Consider the following 26,832-nt stretch of genomic DNA (forward strand, 5'->3'; position numbering starts at 1 on the left):
TTAATAGACGGAAACTGAAAAAAGCTCTTCGTATATATGTGTGTGTGTGTCTGTGTTTGTCCCCCTTCCCCAACACTGCTTGACAACCGATGGTGGTGTTCGGCAAAAGAGACCGATAGAATAAGTACAAGGCTTACAAAGAATAAGTCCTTGGGTCGATTTGCTCGAGTAAAGGCGGTGCTCCAGCATGGCCACAGTCAAATGACTGAAACAAGTAAAAGAGTATATATATATATATATATATATATATATATATATATATATATATATATATATATATAGGTTTTAGATGTTTCTGAGAGATTGATGACGAAACCAGCACTGGGAAAATATAAAAGTTCTCTTCAGTATCCCCAGTAACAAAACGAATGTGTAAATATATTGACATGTCATTATTAAAGATGTCTCCTTTTATGTGCTGGATAGTTTGGTCTTTTAGTTATTTCGGTAGTATTCTAAAAGGGAAAACATTTCCTACAAAATCTGTGTGTGTGTGTGTGTGCGTGCGTGTTAGCTTGTGTGTGTGTGTGCGTGTGCGTGTGTCCCGCGTCACCGCATGACAACTGGTGTTGGTGTGTTCATGTCACCGTAAGCTAGCGGTTCTGCAAAAGAGACCGATAAAATCCCAAGCTTTAAAACAATGTTCTGGCGTCGATTCGTTCGACTAAAATTCTACGCGGTGATGCTGAGCATGGCCGTCATCAAATGACTGAAACAAGTAAAAGATAGAAGATTATATATATATGTTGGGTCATCCCATAAATAATGCGGTTTCTTTTTTTTTTCCAATTGCATGAGCTAGAAGTCGGAGGGGGAAGGGATAAACTACCTGCATCAACTTGCTATAAGAGCATAAGGGTTATGGTAAATATGTAAAAGAAGACCATTACCTACAAGATGTACTCAGTGATGAGTAGGAAGGTGACGCGGATGGAGATAGAAAAAAGTAGAAAAAGCTCTGAAGGGTCTTTCGAAGGAAGTGACATATATAGCGAAAAGAAATGGATGGGGACGGTGGTTGTCCAGTTTAGGACAGTACTTTTTGTATATGGGGATCGGACAATAAGTGTAAGCCAGTGTTAACGGTGGTTCCAGAAATTCCGAGCCGGAAACTACAGCGTAGAAGGCGAGCCTCGTCCTGAAAGATCTGTAGTGCTTGACGAGGACGTCCTGCAAACCCTGGTGGAACAAAATCCCATCGTAACTGTTGAGGAACTAGTAGAGAAGCTTGGATTTGGTCATTCAACCTTTCATCGACACCTGCGTGCCTTCGGAAAAGTCAGCAAATTGGGTCAATGGGTTCTTCACAAACTTTCCGAGTCTAATCGCGCGCAGAGAGGGAACGTATGCTCTTCTCTGCTGTTACGTCTCACGAATGAAACTTTTTAGGACCGAATAGTGATTGGTAACGAGAAATAGGCTCTCTATTAAAATGTCAAGCGCCGAAGAAAGTGGGTAGGGAAAGGAGAAAAACCAGCACCCCAGGTTTAGTCCACTTTGAACTTTTAAACTCAAGCCAATCGATAACAAAGGAAGTCTGCTGCGAGCAGCTTGAGCAGGTTAAGTCAGTGCTAGAAGAAAAACCAGCACCCCAGGTTTAGTCCACTTTGAACTTTTAAACTCAAGCCAAGCGATAACAAAGGAAGTCTGCTGCGAGCAGCTTGAGCAGGTTAAGTCAGTGCTAGAAGAAAAACGACCATCTTTGTTTTCAAGACGAAAGGTGTTCTTCCATCAGGATAATGTTCGGTTACATAAAGCGAGGATGACATTCCAAAGGCTGGAACAGTTTGAATGCCCCACCCACCATTTTCGCCAGACACTGCCACATCTGATTATCATATATTCCGCAGTCTCCAAACTCATTTGGACAGAAACAAAATATGAATTTTGTAGACGAGGTCAGAAAAGTACTGGAGGACTATTTTTCGTCACGGACAAGTGAATTTTGGAAGAGAAGCCTTGCAAGTCAACGAGATAGATGGAAGAACATTATAGAAAATGTATATATATATATTTATACATATATATATATACATTATAGAAAATGTATATATATATAGAAATGTATATATATATATATACAAATGTATATATATATACAATGTGTATATATATATATATATATATATATATATATCCGAAATTACTACGATGATCCGGTTCTTGACTGAAGACTGAGGGGTTCGAATGTCCTGTCCATGTTTATTGTATCGTCTTCTAAGAGTTATACGTTCTTGTCCATGTTGTATTTTTCTACATACCTTAATATATATATATATATATATATATATATATATATAAAGCTGTAGTTGTCTGTGTATGGCAGGTTTGGTAACCTTCAACTAACACTATCTCCTCCGAGACCCTGCGGCGCAAGTTGACCAAAATTGAGAGTATGATAGAAGGCTTGCTCTTCATTTCGTAGAAGAAAAAATTTAAATCGGACCATGTTAACAGCAAAAATTATTTACATCAAAAAAGTGCTTTTTTTCTATGAAAATTCCTATTTTTTACGATTTTTTTACTGTTGTGTCGCCATTTTTCGGTATATTTCAACCAGAAAAATGTTCACTTAAAGAGAATAACAAGCTACATAATGCAAAATTTTTACTTTTCAAAAATTCCAATTTTAAAGGGTCGAAAAGAAAACAAGCCCGAGCAACGCTGGGTTATACTGCAAGTTTTAGATTTAAAAAAAATAACTTTGTTCATCTAAAATAACCACATTATCTATGGGATGACCCAATATATATGTAGGCGCAGGCGTGTAGTAAGAAGCTTGCTTTCCAACTACATGGTTCCGGGTTTGGTCCCACTGCGTGGCACCTTGGGCAAGTGCCTTCTACTATAGCGTCGGGCCAACCAAAGCTTTATGAGTGAATTTGGTGGACAGAAACTGAAAGAAAACCGTCGTGCATATATATGTGGGTGTGTTTGTGTTTGTCCCTTATCACCACCACTTGACAACCGATATTGGTGTGTTTACGTACTCGTAACTTAGCAGTTCGGTAAGAGATAGATAGATAAATACTAGGCAAAATAATAAGTCCTGGGGTTCATTTGTTCGACTAAAAACCTTCAAAGCGGTGCCTCAGCGTGGCCGCAGCCAAATGACTGAAACAAGTAGAAGATAGAGATATATTTATGAAAGTAATTGCAAATTGGAATAAATGAAAATTTTTTTTAGTTTAAATATCCCTTTTCCCTGTTACATAAAAGTTTTCGTCTTATTTTTTTTTATTCATGATTATTGCCACCACATGTCTGAAGCATTGGCCCTCTCAAAAAAAAAGTCTTCCAGCGTGCTCTGCATGTTAGTGGAACATCGCTGAGTCAAGTTGAAAAAGTTTAAGCATCATGGGACTGTATTCGTGAGTGATGAGAAGCAGGATGTTAAATCAGATGCTCGAATAGCAGGTGCTAGTACAGTGATGGTCCAGCTGTAGCATTCGATCCTCAAAAGAGGAAAATTTGGTAAAGAAGCCGAACTCGCTCTCTTCAATTCAGTTTTCGCACCTATCTTCATCTATTGTCATAAATGTTGGATAATAACCGAAAGAGTACACTCGTGAACACAAGCGGCCTAAGTAGGGTTCCTCCAAAGTATCTCTGATGTAACGTTATTTGACAGGGTGCGTAGCTCGGAGATCAAGGAGTCTCTCTAGGTCAAGCTGTTACTTCTCTACAACAGAGATCACAGCTCCGATACAAAACACATGGGATTAGAACTCCTCAGGAAAGAATCTCAAAACGAACTCTTCAAGCCGGGCCAATCAGCAGGAGTTTTAGGAGGAGACCAAGAACGAAAGTTAAGGTAAAGGGTATTGGTGCGAATTTTAAAACCTATGGATTTTCATCACCTTTGTGGCAGGTGGGAAGCACCGAAGCACCCAAAAATGTGGTCGGATAAGGCCTATGTACATATACAGTAGATAGCAAAAAAAACTTTTCATACCGCTATCAATTTCAATAGAAAACATTTGCAACGAGAACAACAACAATGATCCCAGCAATATTAAAGAGAACGTTTTTAACAACGAGGACACCAATACTAGCAACAACGTCACCAACAGCAACAACAGTGACGGAAACAAAAATAGCAGCAGCAGCAACAAAAAATTAGCAACAATTACAAAGCGGTCGGAACAACTCCACGTGCATGTGGCCTTTTGCTGGGATGGCGGTGAAGTCAATACAATGTTTCTTGATCTCCCTAAATGACACATCCAAAACAGCTTGTGAAGGTAAGGTGAATGGAAAAAAGAGTAATAGTTGCCCACCCAGCCGAGGTATTGACCTCAACTGTCAAGAAGACGGTACTGTATCGCTGTGTTTTGGCTAAAACCCTGCACCTAAATGCGGTAACACACACTCAAGTGAAAAGAGCCCTCAAAGAAATATGGGTAGATACAAATCCTGTGATTAGGGCATGGCAGTTCAGGAGCATATAAAACCTCTTGCACTGAAGAATTCCATAGTTCCCACTCGCGATGGGGAACTCGCTGTTTACCCGATAGAATTAGAGAAAGGACCTGTCGCATCGGGAGAGCGAAAGAGAATTAAACTGTGTTGGACATCTGGTGGCTGCTGGCCTGTGTTGCTTTGAAGAGTAGTAACACCTTCCTTGACTTAAAACGAACGGGGTGAGAGATTTGGTTTGAAACCACACTGGAAATCCATGTCCAGATCAATCCGGGGGATATGGTGAGGATTACAGACGTTATCCACCGACTGGGTGGAGTAGAGCTGTTAGCATGTACGGATGACATCACTGTAATAAAGTCGATTACCAAACACATTGAAGTGATCAGCACTACTGTAATGGAATGCGAGGCGATGAGAGGAGAAAAAACTAACCAGGAAAAATCATTGGCCCTGCAGTTCAGCACTTGGAGAGACAATTTCATACAATCCAACGGTGTCGTGGGACGCTGGACAAACGGGCCGATTAAATTGCTCGGAATTTGGTTAGTTTCAGACATCCAGTTGAACAAGAACTGAGAGGATATGAAGAGCAGGGTAGCTAATTTTACCTGGAAATGAACTAAGAGGAAACTATCTCTGAAGAGCCGGGCGGAGATGGAAAATGCTTACATCCCATTCATTATCTAATGCTGACTGGCCGTCGTACCTTGCTTTGTTTCATAGCTAAGCAAAATGGAACATTGATCTTTCGCTTTCTGTGGAGGGGATGTGTTCCTCTGGTCAGACGGTCTATTTACTGTTAATTTCGACTTAATGGAGGACTGGGCATGCTGTGGTTAATGATGCTCCGATATGCACAGAGATTGTGACAACTCAAGCATTTCCTTGACGGTGAACAGGTGTGGTCACCGTTTGCTAGTCACGCTTTTCCACAACTCGTCTCTTTAACGGAACAGCAGTCCTGACTCAAGCGTAGGCTGAGGTGTCTGGCACTTTGAGTGTCGTCAGATTGTCCTCACCTTCTACCTGTCGGGCAATGCGATCAGTGAATGTTCCACCTCACCGTTCCATAAAGGATTAGTGAGGGGGAAAGAGCAACAATGTCCTCGAGAAAACTCTAGACGTCGATGAAAATCAATTGATTGGTCTGTTCCGAAAGAGTTTCGGTGCCCATAGATAACTTCCAGAAATCCTTAACAGAGCTATCATACATGTATGTACACTAGCATAGCTAGAGTGTGTGCCGCCCAGGACGGCACTTCCGTTTGCCGGCCCCGGACCCCATAAAAGATACATATTGCCTACAGCAGACTCAAAAGTGCCGCCCGGGGTGGACCACCCCTACCGCCCACCCCCTAGCTACGCTAATGTGTATGTATGTATGTACATAGGCATTAATACTGGTATTAATACTGCTTCTGCCATTAATAATATTTTTTTAAATATGTCTGTTGGTTATTTCCGACATCAACACCTGAACGAGCCATGAAATTTCATACATCGATTGCAATGATATTTGGCTGTATACAGCTACTGGACGTCTGTGACTGAAGAGACTTGTGTATGTCGAAATAACGTCATCTGGCAGTTCTGGCACTCATAGCAGACGATTCTCGTCTGCCAGCGATACAAATATGCGTGCTTTTATGCACCATACGTCCATATGAGCTGTCCTCATATGGTGTTCTGCGCTCTATAAATACATCCATGTTAAACTGGATATAAAAATTGCCTTTTGGTACAAATGCTCCTGCTTCTGTCGCGAATAATTATTTTATATAAATTATATTATATCATATTATATCATATGTGTGTACGTGTGTGTGTGTGTGTGTGTGTGTATGTGTGTGTGTGTGTGTGTGTGTGTGTGTGTGTGTGCGTGTGTGTGCAGGGTTTGTCAAAAATTAATTGCAATAATTGCAATAAATTAAGTTATTGCTATGCTCTTTTCAATTGCAATAATTTATTGCGAAGCTACTATTATTGCAATAGTTTATTGCGAAGATTGCAATTAATTGTATTTAATTGCAATCCAATTCCCTTTGTTCCAGAAGTCTTTGGTAAAAATACAAAATCAAAAAGCCACTGAGCTGGCTACAGAGGAAAAGGAATCTGCTGTAACCTTAAAGCTGCCCAATACACCAGAACAAGAAACGGTTTTGGACGATGAATCGGACAACTTCGCCTGCAATGTCCTTAAAAAGCGTCGAAGCGAGATGGGTACTAGCCAACTACGTTATATTAATACAGCATTCATTTTGCTAACGACTAGATTGGTTGAAATGTTCTTCAGTGTAGCAGCGAATGCCTTCGATGATACAAGACATCAATTATCACCCGTAAATCGGGGGATGCAACTGTTTTTAAGAGTAAATTACCATCGTTGCGATAACGAACTTGTTTCGCGTATCGTTTCATCTAATCCCCTCGTGTGAATTGTTAAATGCATACTCATTGTAATTGCGAATAGTATGAAACCGTCCTTTTTCCATTCATACGGTTTTTTTTTCTATCTTGATTGGGGTGGTATTGGCCCTAAGGGGAGCATTATAGGTATGTTTTTCCATCCTAGGTCATATCACACATTGGTGGTCGATTTTGTCATTCTGGCAGGCGGTGTAAGAATTTTTAGAAAATTATGGGTGATCCAAACATCTTTGGGACAGCAAAGAAATAGATCAACCAAAATTGAGAAAGTAGAGCATTCATTAAAAATGTACTGTTATTTTTGCAAAAAAAAAATGTCATTTTTGGATGCGTAAAAATTTTACAAGGGGATTTTCTGGAGAGCATTGCAATTTATTGCAATTAATTCCAATTATTTATTGCGACGAAAAAAAAAATTGCAATTAATTTATTGCAAAAAAATAAAATGCAATAAATTCATTGCAACGAAATATATTGCAAGCCATGCAATGCATTTTTGACAATGCCTCTGTGTGTGTGTTTTGGCTTGATGGTTTGGTTAGAAAGTTATTTCCAGCAGCACTGTCCTATGTCCTTAGAATATAGATTTAACTTCACTTAGCTATAAACGGAAACCAAAACGAACAGCTCACTTTTTGAAGTATCGAACAAGTGTAGTACATAGTTGCTCGTAGGCCCGCTCGTTCAGGGTTGACTGCTTCTTGATACTTTAGCCAAGATCAAAGTGTAGTATCTTTTCCAGGCTCTGAGTAGGTATGGCTGGTAGTATTATTCACCACTGTAAACAAAGGACTGTACCGTTTGTTGCTTGATGAGTGCTTCATTGGCTTACAGTACTGCGTACAATTCTCTCAGCAGATGAATAATTCTGAATTGGCCTCTTCTCTTTACGATAAATCAGTGTTGTGTCCAGGAAGAGATTTATTTCCTTTTTACTTCATAATACGAGAAAACCGTTGATAAGCACCATCATTATGAATAATTATGGTTCGGAAATAATTATTGTTTAGTGTCAGCTAAAGCGCCTCTAAATTGAAATATTGGAAAGTTCGTGCCGATTTATAGTAGCTTACCTTTCGACTTATTTTAGAACATGGTTGAGTCCATAAAGTAGGATTTTACTACACCTCCATTTAGAGCACAGTTTAAGCTATCTTTTCGTGGAAGAAGATTTATGTTCCTATAACCTGTATTAAAATCCGTCGTTCAATCGCTACGATGTCTGGGTACCATATGAGTTGAGTGAGAAGAACCTTTTGAATCGCATTTCCGTCTGTGATTCGCTTTATAAACGGAATGAAAATGCACCTTTTTTAAAGCAAATTGTGACAGGTAATGAGAAATGGATTATCTACCGAAATGTTCAGAGAAAGCGATCCTGGAATAAGCGACATGAGCCACCCCCAAAAACAAGCCTTCACCCTAAAAAAGGTTTGCTTTGTGTCTGGTGGGATTGGAAAGGAATTCTGTACTATGAGCTTCTCCCAAGTAAACAGACTGAGAAATACTGCACACAACTGGACGAGTTAAAAGCAGCAATTCAAGAGAAACGTCCAGAATTGGCCAACAGGAAGGGTGTTGTTTTCCAACATGATAATGCAAGACCGCACGTTTCTTTGGGAACCAGACAAAAATTGCTGCAGCTCGGCTGGGATGTGTTACCCCACCCTCCATATTCACCAGATATTGCTCCTTCGGATTTCCACTTATTCAGGTCTCTGCAGAATAGTCTTAATGGTAAAAATTTCAATTCCTTGGATGACGTAAAAAGATACCTTGATGAATTGTTTGCCATGAAACCACCTCAATTCTGGAAAGAGGGTATTTTCAAGTTAAAGGAAAGATGGAGACGCATTGTGCAACAAAATGGTTCATATTTGGTTGATTAAAAATGTAATAGCAAGTATTTATTGACCTTTTTCTTTCCTTTAAAAATCGGCACGAACTTTCCGGACAACCAAATAGATTTTTATGCTGTACGGGCTGATCGCCGAATGGCTTAATACTGATTCTTGTAATTGTTCCATTGTTCAGCGCTCATCTCAGGTATGGCTCTTCTGCTTCTCGTCTTTTTTTTTTTTTTTTTTTTTTGTCCAACTCATTTTAAGACGATAGATTGGGATTTGAAAGACATTTGAATTACCTTGTCTAGATTGTAATGACTTCAATAGTCTCTTCGCGCCTTATTTTAACTTAGTACTCAAATTACCAACTTTGTGGACTGGTGGCTTGTAAAATTGTCTTGACTAGAAACAGAATAAAATCTTTATAGTAACTACTAATGCGTTTGTGACCCATGCTTGTATTGTTTAGATAACTTATTAAGATCAGCTACCTTGTCGGTATACAAGATACAGAAATAAGATATGCAAACAAAATAACTTTTTGTGTTCTTATTTATTTATTTTATTTAAAAGAAAACGTAGCAAATAATTTCGGGGCTGTATTTATTTGGCATGAAATTTAATCTGTTGAAATAATTTGATATGTTGAACAAATTTCGTCGTCCTAGAGTCATGTTTCGTGATAATGAGGACCAGATATAGACATAAACAAGTTATAAGCTTATGTACCTCCCATTCTATAGGGACTTCTCAATATCTCAGACTATTGTAGCGTATGCTTAGGAAAAGCGTATTTATGATTATATTAGCTTACATGTCCTTCCTTCTTTTTTTAACTGAAAGATATGATTGGAGAAAGATATCATTGTTATTTCAAGCAGGTTTACCAACCATGTTAGCCCATTGTACAACGATGTAGAAAATTATTTCAAAAATATTTTGATTACATATTAGCTATTATTTTTAATGAATATAATAACTGTCAGGATGATTTTGATAGTTGTTTAATTAAATATAGAATTATTTATGTTGGCAAGGATTACGTTTACCAAACAAAATATTTAGTTCAGTTTTGAATAAGCAATCATTTTTTTTTAAATCTTTAAAATTATACATACACATATGTATGTGTGCACGAACACACACATACACACACACACCACACACACACACACACAATATTTTCAAAGGGGTTAACTTTGGTTAAAGGGGAACAAAAAAATCTGGAGTTCAAGGAAGCAATGGTCTATGGAAGCAAAATGTGTATAAAATGTTAAATATTGATTTTTAAAGTTAAAATGCACAATACCACAGGTTTATAGAATATAGTATACATTACAGGGGATTGATACATATTTCACAGACCACAGAGAAATGTAAATTTTATTTTCTATACCAGCCATGACTATACCATCTTATTTCCATGACTACATTTTCCAACACATCCTTCCATTTTTACAATAGTAAAGTGTGGTATGAGGGGGATTTGGCTGCTATTTTTAGCAGTTTGAACAACCATGCAGAGGTACTAATGGAAATGCTGATCTTCCTCAGAGTACAAGGAGCAGCTAAATCTTACAGAGACAATTTATCATCAAACTTAATCATATGGCTTTAACATCACCAGACAGCTTTTGGGGAATCTTTAGCAGAATCCAGTCTGCTACATGCATTGAGACCAGGTCTTCAGCTTGAAGATAACGCATAAGCTGTGATTTATTCCTCTCTTCCCACCACCATAACCAATAATTCTGGAGAATGGTGCATGGAAGTTAACCTCATCTCAAGTACTTGGCCTGAATGCTGTCAACAGAGTGGGCATTGCTAAAAGCCTCAATGAACCATGTTATTATATCAAAATTGACAATGCATTATGTGTGTCATCCAAGGTCAGCCACAGTCCATCCACCCAGTTCACACATGCTTACCATCTTCCTTATTTCACTTAATAAAGATTAGGACAACCTAAGCTTACGACAGAAGATGCATACCCAAGGGAAACGCGTACTGTGGGAAATAAACCTGGAAGCATGTAACTTATGAAGCAAACTTTTTAACTATAAGGCTCTGCTAGCTCACATTCTCTGGTGGCAGCAGAAACCTGTTTGTTTTTCTACATACTAAAATTTTGGTTTTCACCAAGTTTACACTGTTTCTAAGTCTTTCACCAATTCTCTTATATGGACTAGGTCGTCATCATCATCATTGTCATCACCATCACTATTGTTATCATCATCGTTACTGTTATTGTGGTTGATGTTGAATCTAAATGAGCAAATCTAGGATTAAAGGCTTGGCCTTCAGCTATGAGCATCTCTTAGTCTTCCAAATATTTTATGTTGGACTGTATTGTTCAATATGAGATTCCTCTTTTGAGAAGGTTGGGTGTATTTGAGACATATTTCGCTGATATTCCTAGAAGGTAGACTGACCATATAAAAGGCCCTATACACACAACACTCAACAACAACAGCAACAATAACACGTGCACACACATACACACACACAAACACAGAACACACACAAACACATACACCAAACAAACACACACACACACACACGGTATAGACATTTTTATTCTGGATAATTTCATTATTGAAAAAGTTGATGGAATGGACAATACTCCTCCCAAATGTATTTGTGGCCTTGTACCAATGAAAGAAATCATTATTATACATACAGGATGGATCCAGGTGTTACCTGAGTTTATTGTAAGACAGACCTACTATATTCTTTGAGTAGCTAGTCTTCTGCCTGTCTATGGGGGAGGAAGTTATGCAATGAACATAGTTTATTTTTATCTCCCAGGTGGGAGATGGGCTGAATCCTGGAAGCACTGCTATACCAGGCCAACCCATGGCAAAGGCGGAGCAAGCCCCTAACTCTTTGCCTCATTCTAAAAATCAGTTTGATATCGATGGCCCCAAATAGGGACCATATCAGATATTAAGCTGATAAGTTAAAGGCTTAAGGACAGATGGTAGATGTAGCTAAAGGATAAGAGGGCAGAGCTTTTTCTCTTTGGTCAGCCCTAATTCTTGTCAATCAGGTGAGGGTGGAGTGAAGGGTGCTGCTTTCTAGTATGTTTTTACAAAAGCTGAATGTGTTTCAAACAAAAAAATCTTGCTTTATTTGGACATGGTTTTTTACATTCTAAGTTCAAACCTTACAGAGGTTAACTGTATTTTTTTTTCCTCTGGGACCAATGAAATAAAGTGTCAGTCAAATACTTGGGTTGGTTTTCTTCATCTAATCCCCACCTCCTTTCATTTGAAACCTATGTTTGTGTTAAAAATAATTATTCTAGAGTAGCAGATTGGCAAGTATTTGCTATGATATTTTACATTCTGAGTTCAAATTCAATTGAGATCAACTGTACCTTTCATCCTTCTGTAGACATGGAATAAAGTACCAATCAAGTACGGGGGGGGGGGGGTCAATATAAATCAGGTATTTCTCTCCCCTTAAAGTTTCAGACCTTATGCCTACATCAATAACAATTATTCTTGTTGTCATTTGGAAGACGTTTATGTGTTTCCTCGACACTCAACAAGATGGAACATTCCATAAGTCTTGTAGAGTGAGACCAGATGGTAGTTTCTCCATAGCCAATCCAAGATGATCACAAAATTCCAGCTCACGACCTTGCATCTTGGTTCCGTCAGAAAGATAAGCCTGTAAATACATTAAAACAAATAAGATAAATAATAATAATATTCTGAAATACACTTCTGTGTACCATACTTAATGTATGTACACCAATGAAAGGCATGATGTAGCAGTTTTTGTCTGAGAGAAAATGTCTTCATAGACTTGTGTCTCTACAGTGTAGATGGTGATGGTAGTGGTGGTGGTGGTGGAGGTGTTGGTGGCAGTGGAGGTAACAATGAACATAGGTGTGGCAGCAGCTGTAGCAAAAGTGGCAGCTGCAACAAGGGTGGCAGCTGCAGCGGAGGGAGCAATGGCAATGGAGGCGGCGGTGGCAACAGCAGTGGCAGTGATGGTGCAGAGGGTTAAGGGATGCAATGAAGACAACAGTTTTAGCAGTGGTGGTGTGATGGCTGCAGGGTGGTGGTGGTGGCGGTATTGGTGGTGGTGGTAGTAGTAGTAGTAGTAGTAGTAGTAGTAGTTGATGTTGTTGTTGTTTAGAATTAGATCAGCCCTGATCAAGCAGGACCATGGGGTCAAAGGCATTCTAGTTATGTCCATCCCATCTTTTTCCTCACATACAGGGAACCTAGAATTATGTTACCCATGTGTCTTTTCTTAAGACATTTATGTCCGCTTTGGAGAATATTTGACTGCTGTTTTGAGCAAGTTGAGTAACCAGGTAGAGATATCTTTGCAAGCTGTAATGTAACAGTGTTGTTGTGTTGTAGTAGCAGCTGAGGTTGGAGTGACAATTGGTGACAAGCAGAGTAAAAAGTTTTGCCTCATAGACTGATTGTTGGATCACCCAGCACAAATACTTCAACAAGGTTTGAACTTTTCTCTCTCAGCTTTGTAAATCAGGAGGCAACAACATTATCATCATCATCATCATTTAACGTCCGCTTTCCATGCTAGCATGTGTTGGATGATTTGACTGAGGACTGGCGAACCAGATGGCTGCACCAGGCTCCAATCTTACCTGGCAGAGTTTCTACAACTGGATGCCCTTCATAACAACAACCACTCCAAGACTGTAGTGGGTACTTTTACGTGCCACCGGCAAGAGAGCCAGTCAGGTAGTACTGGCAACAGCCATGCTCAAATGGTGTTTTTTGCATGCCACCTGCACAGGAGTCAGTCCAGCAGCACTGGCAACAACCTCACTCAACTGGTTTTTCACGTGCCACCAGCACAAGTGCCAGTAAGTTGACGCTGGTAATGATCACACCCGAATGGTGCTTTATACGTGTCACCGGCACGGAAGCCAAACAACTAATGAGGAATAATGTGGTTACAGAAACTACTAGAAATAGCAACAAAATTTGCCTCAGATAACAACTACCATCTTAAAAGAAGGACACATTAATCAATGCAGCTCTAGAACTCCCACAGTAAGGATAACCATAGGTGAAATGCCTTCATCGTTGGTTCACGCAATCAAAGCTGGCCTGAAACTAAACAACAATAGAGTTTGAAGTTCTAACATTGTGATCAGGTATCTAAAGTGCTCAGCCACACAGTTATATGTGGCTCTCCACTTGGTTGTATGATAATCTCAAAGCTCACGTACAGCAAAGGCATCCAGAGGCTCCTCTTTCTGATAGTATTCAATAATTTCAAGTATTTCATCTTTTAGTTCTGTTTTAGAAACCTGGCAAAAGAAATTTTATTGCAAAATTCAGAACAATTAAAAATATATATCAGTACAGTCATGCAGTGTCTGAGAAGTCAGTGGTTCAAAACCTGATATATAGACAGACATTATACTGTGTCCTTGTGACAAGTAAGTTGAGAGTGCAGAGTGGATGAGTAACAGGATCAGCCATCTCAAAGGAGTGCAGGCCATTATGGTAGCAGTAGAAAAAGTAGCGAGACGAGACAGTATGCCTGCAGATTAGAGGCTAGAGCAAATCTGAGAGAGCTTTTATGCCAATCAGTCAAGTAACCATCTTCTGAATGCCAAAACAAGTAAACTTTCTCTAGGTATCGGTTGAATATCCTTCCTCTGGATATCAGTTGAGTGGCTTTTCTCAGATATCAGTCAAGTAGTTTCTCGTAAGAACAGTGCATGCATCTGTTATCGTGGTAACAGAGATGGAAGCGAAGAGAGACTAATCTTCACATGATTAGGTTACCAGTTTATCACTGGTAACATTTCATGATTATCTGATGCCCCTTCTCTGGCAGCTAGACATTAACCTACAGATATCCAAGTTGAACATTAGCCGTGTTAATCTCACCAGCCTAGGAAAAACCCTTAACCCTTTAGCATTTATACTGACCATGTCCAGCCCACATATTCGACCTGTTTTATGTTCAAACTGGCCAGATCTAACTTCTCACACCTATCCTATAATGTTATTCTAAAAATGAAACAATCATATCATCAAAATGTCAAAGCTATGAGATAATGCATTATTAATTCCAAATAATGTGAATAGATAAGCATTACATGTGACAGAGTAATCTGAATACCAAAGGGTTACTGATCACTGACACTGAACATCTTCCTTTGATTGGCCCATATATAAAAAAATAAATAAATAAAATGATATCAAATGATGGCTTTTCTATATTTTCCATTTTGCCTCATTCTAAATGACACTTTTAGGAATGGAATACTCAAAAGGCATGACAGTTAATACTTTCAAGATGAAGACTAGAGATGCTTCAACATAAAAAGATGAAATACAAAAAGAATAGTATAGTAAAAAAAAAATAAAAAACCTAGATTTCAATAAATAAAGAAAGAAAAAATATCCTTGAAGGAAGCAAACTAACATTTTCTTCTTTCTAACACAAAAATAGTGAAACTATAGATCAGGTTTAGCATTTGACAAAGGAATTTATTGGGTTAATTGGACCTTTTTTTTAGATATAACTAAAGCTTCTTTACTGAAGAAGATGAAACCATTTTGTGCGATAAATAAAGGTTAAAAGTATTATTGTGGAGGTGCAATGGCCCAGTGGTTAGGGCAGCAGACTCGCGGTCAGAGGATCGCGGTTTCGATTCCCACACCAGGTGTGGTGTGTGTTTATTGAGCAAAAACACCTAAAGCTCCGCGAGGATCCAGCAGGGTGTGGGGGCAACCCCTGTTGTACTCTTTCACCCCAACTTTCTCTCACTCTTTCTTCCTGTTCCTTGGGTAACGCTGCAATGGGCTGGCATCCCATCCAGCTGGGTGGCACATGGACAGCAATTTTCAGGGCAAGCCAGTTACATCAATTTCAGTATTTACTGATACTTTATTTTATCAACGTTAGAGGGATGAAAGGCAAAGTTGACTTTGGCAGGATTTGAAATCAGAACATAATGAGCTGGAAGAAATGCTACAAAGCATTTTGCTCTTAGCAACATTTTTTCTGATTCATTATGTTCTGAGTTCAAGGTCACCTTTACCTTTCATCCCTCCAGGATCAATAAAATAAAGTACCAATCAAGTACTAGAGTAGATGTAAGCAGCTAACATCCCCACCCCAAATTTCAGGCCATGTGACTATAATAAAAAAGCAAAAAAAATTCAATATTAAACCATAGACAAAGCAAAGTATAGATATATTCTTGAAGAGATCAGCCCTTATTTCTTTCTCTGTCAAAACATGATGGGTCAATAACAGAAGCCAGAATGTTTATAAGTATTTAAATATTACATTTTTAAAGAGAGGAAATTAATATTACCTTTGAATTAATTTTGCAGTGAACACCAAAATCTGGCTTAATTTTTGAGGCTTGGAAAAGACTATCTAACACTTTAGCAACTTGTTTCAATTTTTCCTGAGGGTCCACTCTAAAGCCTAGCAGGTATCCACCACTCTACAATTGAAAGAAACAAATTACATTCTAAAGGAACACAGAAGATATATGTATATATATATTCAAAATGTGACTGCGTGTGTACCGTTGGCGATTTTATTCCTCCGTCTTCCCTTCTTTGGATCTTTCCTTTTCCTATGTTTCTGACGAAGAGCTCTGCTCGAAACGTTAAACCCTCCTTCTTTCCTGAGTGTCCAATAACACTATACTTGTTCCACATCCTCACGTTGTGTTTTCATGTTTGGATTAACTATATATATATATATATATATATATTTATATTATTATTATTATTATTATTATTGGTGGGGAAGAGCAACAACGTTCTTGGGGAAACTGTGGGCACTGACAAGAATGAACTGGATAGTCTGTTCTGGAAAACTTTCCAGCTGAAAACTATCGTGAATTTCCAGATTTCTTTGGCCTGGCAGTGCTACAGGATAGGAGGTGGGGGTGCTACCAGTTTGAGATAAACTCTACAGGCATGGATGAGCTGTCAGACGGGCTTGTCCAAGGTGCACGAAAAGTGATGAAGCCGTTCTACACGCCCTCGTTCAGTGTCCAGATATTTCTGGCTTGTGGGGTTATGTAGAACAAGTGTTGTTATGTGTGAGACGGATCCATCTGTTGGCCAAGTCTGCAGTGATGATTGCCCTGCCACCCTCCTTCAATCGGGCAGGAAAGGCAGTTTTCCTTTGCCTGGTGGCTGTGGCGAAAGAGATTGTTTGGTGGACAAGGCTGAAAGACCTGAGGACAGATACATTCCTCTTTGATAGAGCTCCCACTGACTTCTTCAAGTTTCACTTGAAAAGGAAATTGAGAGTGAAGAGGGAAGCGCTGTCCTCGAGTGAGTGAAAGGTGAGTGAAAGTTGCAAAAATGGCAAGAGTGGATGGTACTTCTCTAAGTGTAGACCTGTGGGTTAGTGAGAAGGAATTACAGAGGGCACTTGTTCTTGGGGGCTTCAGGGAAATCTCCTGTGTCAGGAGGGCCACATCTCTATCATCCTCCCCGCCCCTTTTTTTATTTTTTTTAAACCTTTGTATGCCATGCATATGTCCCTTCTTTTTCAGTGTGTACCGTGTATACTTTCTTTCTTTCTTTTTTTAATTTAATTTTATTTTTATTTATTTATTTATTTATTATTTATTATCATTTCATTATATGTAAACCCCACACTTTATGTCTTGTCTTTGTATTGTCCCCCTCATCCTTCGCCCTTGTGGCAAATAAAATCATTATTATCATTAACAACAACAACAACAACAACAACAACAAGAATCTTATAATAATTCTGCTTCTTCTTCCATTACTTGGCCCATCTGTAATGCTTCCTTGTGGTTAGCTGAAATGGTAAGAGGGGAGAGAGAGAGGAGGGAAGACAAGTAGGAGATGGGGAGAACAGGTATGGGGACGGGAGGGAGAGGAGAGAGATGAGGAGGTGATGACAGATAGGGGGGAGATGGAGAGAGGTGTTAGTGAGTGAAATGTGTATTTTTTTTTTTAACAAAGTTTATTTTTCTCTCTCTAGTCCATCTGTAACACTTTCACATGATTAGTTGAAGGGAAGGGCAAAGAGTGAAAGGAAAAGGAGTGAGAAAAAGAGTGTAGGCAAAGAGTGAGAGAGAAAGAGGGAGAGTGCTGTGTATTAAGTCAATAAAATTGTGCTTAAAGTATATAAAGTGTATATATAAAGTGCATTAAGCAAGCACCATATTCTAATTTTCTTCACTTTTCAGTGATTAGCAGATGAGCAACTATCTTGATATAGACACAACTCAGGCTATGCTTTTATTTTTTCTGGACAAAGTTTTCAGAAATAACCCAATAAGTTTACCGTTAATTCCATAGGATATTCACGGGTCCCACTAGTAGTAATAATAATAATAATAAAATAATAATAATAATAATAATAATAATAATAATAACAACAGTTTTATTCAGCCCCATGCGACTTGAAGTTTTGCAGGCTACTTACAGAAACCTAGCTCATCTGGGTCAGTTAATTGAATGGACAGATGCAGGACATCCAAGATAACTACCAGACATTGGGATGCTATTGGTCAAAGCAGGTCACATGGTGCTGTTAGAAGTAAGATCAACTTTCCAGTCATGCCACATGCATTAAAAAGAACTTCTTGGGTCATGTGGCTGGACAGGAAGCTGGTGGCTCTTTGCTGTCTGGCCAGTCTTTGAAGGAATTGAGGGTGAGGGTGTATGGGTGTATGTGTGTATACCAGATGTATGACTGCATAGATGTGTCTATCTGATACCTATGTGTGTGTATCTGCTATGCATGTAGTGGCAAGCATGCATATGTGTAAGCTAACATGTGGGTGAGAGTTGATGGCATCAGCTCATTGGTGCATATGTGCTTGTTTGCTAGGACGTGTGTATGTATGGGTATGGGTATGGGTATTCGCATGCACAAATATGTAGCTGTATGTGTCACCTATTTTTCCTTGTTGGAATGAGTCAGATGGAATTTCTTGAAACAGATTTTCTAAAGCCTTTTATGTCACCGAACTTCTGGCAATAGTTTTCCATAGCTGTCCATGTTTTTCACAGAACATTGAAAATGAACAACCTTACCAATATGAGGTTGTAGAGACAACTGGTGACCAGCAGAGTAATAAATCTTGCCTCATAGACTGATAGTTGTATCACCCAGTACAAATGCTTCTAACAAGGTTCAAATCATTCTCTCTCAGCTTAGTAAATGAGAGGACAACAGCCAACAAGGAATAATGTGCTCAGCTACAACTATCACACAATGTCTAGACAAAGGTTCATACACATGTACACACACATACATACTATGGCTTCTTTATTTATTTATTTAGACAGCTATACATACAGATAGACAGATAAAGTGACTGAGGTAGTCAGAGTGAGTAATAGGGTAGTTAAGCTAAGACAAGTCTTGGATAAATCAAGGGTTAAATTTATCTCTACCTATGCTACACAATCTGGGTTGGTGGATGAACAGAAGGATCAATTCTACAAAGTTCTTTGACAGTCTGCCTTGAAGATGACAGTGATTTCATCAACATGGCTGTTGACTTCAATGGATATGTTGGGCCATATCCTGATGAATTCCAAAGGTGCATGAAGGTTACAACTTTGGCTCTCTTTGGTACTAGAAATGAAGAGGGAACAAAACTGCTAGCATTCTGTAATGCAAATGACTTGATGACCTCCAACACTAACTTCAGGAAGCCAGCCAGTCACCTAATCCCCTATCAGTCTGGTGGGCACATAAGCCAGATTGACTAATTTCTCACCAGAAAATGGGAAAGACAGAGGCTTGCAAAATGCAGTCTTTTCCAAGTGACTTCAGATTTAGAACTAGAAGGGCTCAGAGAAACAAACTAGTCTGGAAAAGGAAGATACAGAAGCTCAAAGATGCAGCAAAGAGTCAGAAATTCAGAGAAATTCTAATATATTTGTTTCTCCTCCACCACCTCCTCCTCCATCAATAAACACCTACATACCAGTTCAGATACTGCAATACTCAATGCTAGACCATACTTTGATTGCTGGATTTTCACAAACTCCTAAAATAGAACAACAGTAAAGATTAAAATATATATATATATATATATATATATATATATATATATACATATATATTGGGTTATCTCATAAATAATGTGGGGTTTTTTCAGTTGCATAAACTGAAAGTCAGAGGTGTAGGGATAAACTACCTGCATCAACTGGCTATAAAACCAGGTAGTAATTTTACCTTGTACTTATTCTTAGTGCAAGTTTTGAAGAGTGCAGTTCGATTTTAACAGTTATTTTTTCAAAGCTATAATGGAAGTGACAAAGGAACATATTCGGCATATTTTGCTATATGAGTTCAATAAAGGCAACAATGCAACAGAAAGGATGAAGAATATTAATGCAGTATATGGAGATTGGACAATAAACATAAGCCTGTGTCAACAGTGGTTCCAGAAATTCTGAGCCAGAAATTACAGCCTAGAAGACAAGCCTCATCCTGGAAGATCTGTAGCGCTCAACAAGGATATCCTGCAAACATTGATGAAGCAAAATCTCCCAGTAATTGTTGAGGAACTAGCAGAGAAACTTGGATTTGGTCATTCAACCATTCACTGACATCTGCGTGCCATCAGAAAACAGCCATCTTTGGTTTCAAGACGAAAGGTATTCTTCCATCAGGATAATGGTCGACTTCATACAGCAAGGATGACATACCAAAGACTGGAGCAGTTGGAATAGGAAACGATGCCCCACCCACCATCTGATTTTCTGATTTTCACTTATTCTGCTGTCTTCAAAATCATTTGGACGGAAAAAAATATGAATTCTGTAGACACGGTCAGAACAATACTGGAGGAGTATTTTCTGTCACAGACAAGTGAATTTTGGAAGAGGGACCTTGCAAGTCTACCAGATAGATGGAAAAGCATTGTAGGAAATGAAGGAGAGTATATTTTAGGTTGAGAAAGAACTTTGTTTATCTTAATTTTGAAAAATAAAAGAAGGAAAAAAAATGCATTATTTATGGGATGACCCAGTATATATATATATATATATATATAGATATATATAATATATATATATATATATATATATAGAGAGAGAGAGAGAGAGAGAGAAAGAGAGAGATGTACACATAAGTATGTATGTGTATGCATATATCAATATATAAATCATGTTTATTCAAATAGCATTTGTAACTCAATGAAGGAACAGCCCAATAGCTGTCAAACTGTATATACTAAGGTTTTGAAAGCAGAACATGCTACACCTGGAACATATTGTGATCCTATACCAGCTTTATCATGGCTGACCTAGAACTAAACACCAACAGCAACAATAATAATTTGTAGAGATTAGAGAAAAAATATATCATCATAATGTGTGTGTGTGTGTGTATGTGTGTGTGTGTGTGTGTGTGTGTACGTGCATGTGTGTGTTCTAGAAAGACCAACAAGAAACCTGCATCATACAACATCATTGATAGTTCAATATGTTCATTCCTACATCCATTTCAACAATTCTTACGTCACCACACAGTTGGCATAAGAAATATTGAAAATGACATAAGAATGAACATATTAGGATGCCATTGATGTTATTTTCTTACTAGGCATAGGAGTGGCTGTGTGGTAAGTAGCTTGCTTACCAACCACATGGTTCCAGGTTCAGTCCCACTGCGTGGCACCTTGGGCAAGTATCTTCTACTATAGCCTCGGACCGACCAAAGCCTGTCTCAGACGGAAACTGAAAGAAGCCCATCATATATATATGTATATATATGTGTGTGTTTGTGTGTCTGTTTGTCCCCACAACATCGCTTGACAACCGATGCTGGTGTGTTTACGTCCCCATAACTTAGTGGTTCAGCAAAAGAGACCGATAGAATAAGTACTAGGCTTACAAAGAATAAGATCTGGGTTCGATTTGCTCGACTAAAGCCAGTGCTCCAGCATAGCCGCAGTCAAATGACTGAAACAAGTAAAAGAGTAAGCCAGATGATCATGTAAAAATTTCTGTTGTCTCAACTACTTGCGATGTTTCATAGAAATTTCAATTTTAACTCTAATGACTACATACCATGTCCAAATAGGGAATACTAATATTGAAATTCTTGTTGGTCTCTGCATTCCACACAGCCCGGATGTTTGTAATATACAAGAGACCCAGGTTACCCTGCAAGGAAACATAAATAGCAAAGATGATAATGACAATCATGATCATAATAATAATGGTTTCAAATTTTGGCACAAGGCCAGCAGTTTCATGGGCAGGAGTAAATCAACTACATTGACCCCAATATTCAAATGGTACTTACTTTATCAAACTTGAAAGGACAAAAAGCAACACTGACCTCAGCTGAATCTGAACACTGAATGTAAAGACAATCGAAATGTCACTAAGCATTTTTCCCAATGTGCTAACAATTCTACCAGCTCACCACCTTAATAATAATAATAATAATAATAATAATAATAATTTCTACTATAGGCACAAGGCCTGGAATTTTGGGGAGAGTATAAGCTGATTACACTGACCCCAATGCTCAACTGGTACTCATTTTATTGACCCTGAAAGGATGAAAAGCAAAGTCAAGCTTGACAGAATCTGAACTCAGAAGGTAAATAGGGACAAAACATTTAGCATGTTGTCCAGCATGCTAACGGTTCTTCTAAATTGCCATCTTAATAATGATAATAATAATGAAGATGATTTCTTTTCAGGGTGGTGGATGACTTTAGTTGCCAGACTCTGGTGTCTGGGGATGCTTCAGAATATTCTGAGTGGGCACTAATTTGTAATATTGCTAAAGTGGAGTCACTAAAGTGGAATAAACCTAAGAGTGCACCACTGAAGAGTGGGGGTGCAATACCATCCAGTGCACCCCCTTAGCGACGGGCATGCTCTGTAGTACTTATTCACTGCTAAATGAACTGAGTCATTTAACACTTCAGTGTTATTCTTTTATTCTTTTACTTATTTCAGTCACTTGACTGTGGCCATGCTGGAGCACCACCTTTAGTTGAACAAATCGCCCCCTCCCCCGGGACTTATTCTTTGTAAGCTTAGTACTTATTCTATCGGTTTCTTTTGCCAAACCACTAAGTTATGGGGACGTAAACACACCAACATTAGTTGTCAAGCAATGGTGGGGGGACAAACACAGACACACAAATATATATATATAAAAACATATATATATATGACAGGATTCTTTCAGTTTCTGTCTATCAAATCCACTCACAGAGCTTTGGTTGGCCTGAGGCTATAGTAGAAGAACCATGAACCCAGAACCATGTGGTTGGTAAGCAAGCTGCTTACTACACAGTCAAGCCTGCACCTATGTTCAAATATACAACACAGATATTGCCAAAGACAAACAAACAAGAGTGATTCAATATAATAAATCAAACCATTTAAAATAGCAGCCAAATATAACCTCAAATCACATCCTATCATCTTGAAAAAGGAATGATACATTAGACATTGTAATCCAAGAAAAAAAAAGGAAGAAAACAGGAGAATGACAGCTGGAATATCTCTAAGCATGGTCCAGTTGATTAGGCATAACCTGTAGCTAACAACAGCATTAAGTACCAGCAGCAGAATACAAACCTACTTTTCAGTAGGTTGCTGTTTCTTTTTGTTGTTTAACCCCAAGACAGCCTAAATTATAAAAAACCTATAATAAAAGGTATTTCTAATCAGGACCATGCAGCTTATGTTTTTATCTCTATGATTACATTACCTGTGGAATGTCATTATTAAAGTAACAGTGGGATTTGAGAGGAATTTGGCTACTTTTATCCACCTAGATAAGTAGCCACAAAAAGGCTTTCCTTGTTCCCCTACCTCTCAGTTGGTTGTTCAAAGCCTCCTTGACTCATTTACATGTATTTTTAGAGTATAAAAACAGAATATAAATTACCTGATCACAACTTAAATTCCAGACCCCATTTATTTTATCACAAATCTCTTCTTTTGGGAGAAGCATCAATTCATAATTCCGCATTAAATTAGTCCTCAATTTGAGCTCTCGGCATAAGGAAGATGATGTGAAGGCCCTGGTAATGAAACAAGGAGTGTATCAATCAAGCCTGTTATTTCAAACAATAAACAGAAATCCATACATATGCATTTACAACTATATACTATTTCCTGTGTCTCTCCTCGTTTTTCTCCCTCACTGTGTACCACTTCCCCAACTCTGCACAAAATACATTGTCCAGTCCTTTCTCCACAGAAATGCCCACCTCTAGAATTCCTTCTGCACCATTGCTTATTCTGCAAACATCAACCAAAAATATTCAAGCTGAACATTCATTGCATCAACTCTACATAGTTGTTTAACCAGCTGAAATAACAGGTCAAATCTACAAATTTCAACCTGCAATTTTGAAGACTGTATTCCCAGATACACAAGGCTTGAATAAAGGATCTGCAGGCATGGCTGAAATACATCTGATTGTAGATCTGTTCAATCAGGGCTGATCTGGGGCTAAACAACAACAACAACCTTACTAGTCTGGAAGAATTTGCATAGATCATAAGTTCTGTTCCCTCCTGCCCTAATTTTATTTCTTTAAAAAAAAAATCTTGATTTTAAACCTTGTTACTACAGTCTTGGATTTTGCCTCTTGCTAAGCCACTTAATAGTGCTGGCTCAGTCAATCTGGCTAAGAAACAGGTTACAAACATCTTTTATTAGCCACTTAGCTGTTGGGAACAGATAGCAGGTTTTGTAAGAATATTCCCTAGGACAGACTGTCATCATTAGGTGATGACATAATATTAGAGGTCCTTCATTTCACAAACTTTTAATTAGTTAATTAGTTACAGTTTATTTAATTGACGAGCATAGAATATCACCTATGATAGAATGGTATCCTATCCAGGGAGATGTTTCTTTATACCACTAAAACCAAAATAAAGCCCTGGATCTCAAAAGCTTCTGGAGGAAGTTTGAAGAAAAAGAAAGGATGTGAGTTCCATAAACCCAAAATATACTATTTAAAAATTACTTCTTTCAGAACAAGCCAACCTGGAAGAATCGTATCTCCAAAAGGATTTGAACTCAGAGTAGCAAGCAAAATAACATGATTAAATTATACTTTACCATTTGCTGCTTATGTTGATGAGTTTGTTCCTAGGTTGCCATGGTATGTACTTGTAGCAAGGTAAAATGAACAAGATTGAGTTAACTTGGCTTGTGCATAACCAGAATGCAGAGCTGGTGATGGGATGGGATACACACAATGATGAATATTTTGCCAATAGCCCAACAACCTGTTGACCCAAGTGGGTAAAAAAAAGCAAACTGAAGATAGCTAGAAAAACAAGCAAACAAAAAAGGCATTCTTACTTGTACACAGCATTCAGGGAAGACACCATTCGAGGAAACTGGGTCTGCTGCAAATTCAAGGGTTAATTACAATTAAGTGATTAATAATGACTGAAAAGAAAGGTGTGTAAGGAGTTTGTTTCATGACTGACAATCATTCCAGGATCAAAGGCAACTATCTTTTTAAGTGATCACTAATATGAAGCATTTATGAAGAAATGGTCAAATGTTATATTCCTCAATGTTTTGATTCAAAGTCCCACTAAGCTACTCTTTTCCTGTTATCCCTTTATAATTAATGAAATAGGTACTATAACTTGTACACAAGTTGGTTGAATTGAGTAAAATCTTCCACACACATTCACCCTTGTGAATATGTGACTTCATGCCAGAGTAAAAAATCACTACTCTGCTTATTTTTACCTTTTATATAACCATTAAACTTCCACTAGTCAGATATAAAATCTTTTATTTTACATAATGTAAGTCAGTATAAGGAATTTCCATCAGTTAAGTAAAGTACTTCAGACATGTTTCAAATGAAAATATTTGTAAGCTAACAGACATCACACCACATGTAGTACATAAAGATGCAATCATGAATTTTGTCTGTGTAATCAAATGTGATCTCAAAGTTACTATCAAACATCCAATAATATTAACACGAGCATCAAACAGACCAGTAAGCAGAAAAAGATAGAGGCAGAACAATATGCCCGTGGAGGCACGTGACTTAGTGGTTAGGGTGTCAGCACCATGATCATAAGATTGTGGCTTCAATTCCTGGACAGGGCGACGCATTGTGTTCTTGAGCAAAACACTTCATTTCACGTTGCTCCTGGCAAAAATGAGTGACGCTGCGATGGACTGGCGTCCCGTCCACCTGGGTAACACATATGCCATAGAAACCAGAAAACCAGGCCGATGAGCCTGGCCAGGCTTTAAAAGAGTGCATTTATTTTTTTTAGAACAACATGCCCAGCCTGCAACATTACATACAATTAAGCATTTCATATTTGAATGTGCAATATGGTTGGTCCTCAACAAATCAGCTGAACAGCATATCCAGAGCTATGGATCTGTGAACCATGCTTAATCATAAAGCTGACTGCAAATGCATCTAAGATCAACTCAAGCAAAGCAAATGTGACAGCAACACAACAACAACAGCAGGAGTAACTAAATCATCAACAAATTTTCAACATCACCAAGAAAAATTACTAAAGAAAGAAAACAGGATACAATAATACCACATATGACTTACATTGGTTGTGAAGATAAACTGAAAGCGGTTTTTGTCATTAGCATAAATTATCAAGGATTCTGAGGTTGCATAATGTATCTGAATGAAGAAGGAAAAAAAAGGATAAGAGTGAGGTTTTGTGAATGCTGCATCACATTTTAATTAATTTAATTAAATTAAGGGTAGGGGAGATAAAAAGACACAAAATTTTGATTTCAGTATACTTTTTTCTTGGATGGATTTATTCTTATTTACTAATAAGGAAATATGCACTTAGCACTCTCTGTAAAGTGGATGATGCATGAACAGACATAATGCATACAATGTGCTTCTTTCAGTTTGTCTACCAAATCCAGTCACAAAGCTTTAATCAGCACAGGGCTATAGTAGAAGACACTTACCCAAAGTGCCACATAGTGGGACTGAACCTAGAAGCATGTGGATGGGAAACAGCTTTATTTATTTACATTACATTATTTAGATATATGCCCATGGGCATATAGTGTAGTGTTTAAGAGTGTGGGCTACTAACCCCAAGATTCCGAGTTCGATTTCAAGCAGTGACTTGAACAATAATAATAA

General features: G+C 38.3%; 1 protein-coding gene and 1 non-coding gene across 2 annotated transcripts in view; both read right to left on the minus strand.

The window, feature by feature from the left end:
- Positions 1–9,821: 9,821 nt before the first annotated feature.
- LOC115216207 (Bardet-Biedl syndrome 5 protein homolog) overlaps positions 9,822–26,832 on the minus strand; it is a 27,892-nt gene continuing 10,881 nt past the window's right edge. The window contains exons 5-12 of the mRNA XM_029785406.2: positions 26,272–26,349; positions 25,029–25,075; positions 23,595–23,730; positions 21,746–21,841; positions 19,654–19,716; positions 16,027–16,161; positions 13,918–13,998; positions 9,822–12,371 (exon numbers count right to left, since the gene is read on the minus strand). Coding sequence (XP_029641266.1) covers positions 12,243–12,371; positions 13,918–13,998; positions 16,027–16,161; positions 19,654–19,716; positions 21,746–21,841; positions 23,595–23,730; positions 25,029–25,075; positions 26,272–26,349 — 765 coding nt within the window. The 3' untranslated portion in view covers positions 9,822–12,242. The remainder of the gene's footprint in view (positions 12,372–13,917; positions 13,999–16,026; positions 16,162–19,653; positions 19,717–21,745; positions 21,842–23,594; positions 23,731–25,028; positions 25,076–26,271; positions 26,350–26,832) is intronic.
- LOC115216900 lies at positions 11,507–11,695 on the minus strand. The gene has a single exon (XR_003882131.1). It is a non-coding gene; the product is annotated as a U2 spliceosomal RNA (small nuclear RNA).

Source organism: Octopus sinensis, linkage group LG10 (genome assembly GCF_006345805.1).
Source record: "Octopus sinensis linkage group LG10, ASM634580v1, whole genome shotgun sequence".
Lineage (NCBI taxonomy): Eukaryota > Metazoa > Mollusca > Cephalopoda > Octopoda > Octopodidae > Octopus > Octopus sinensis.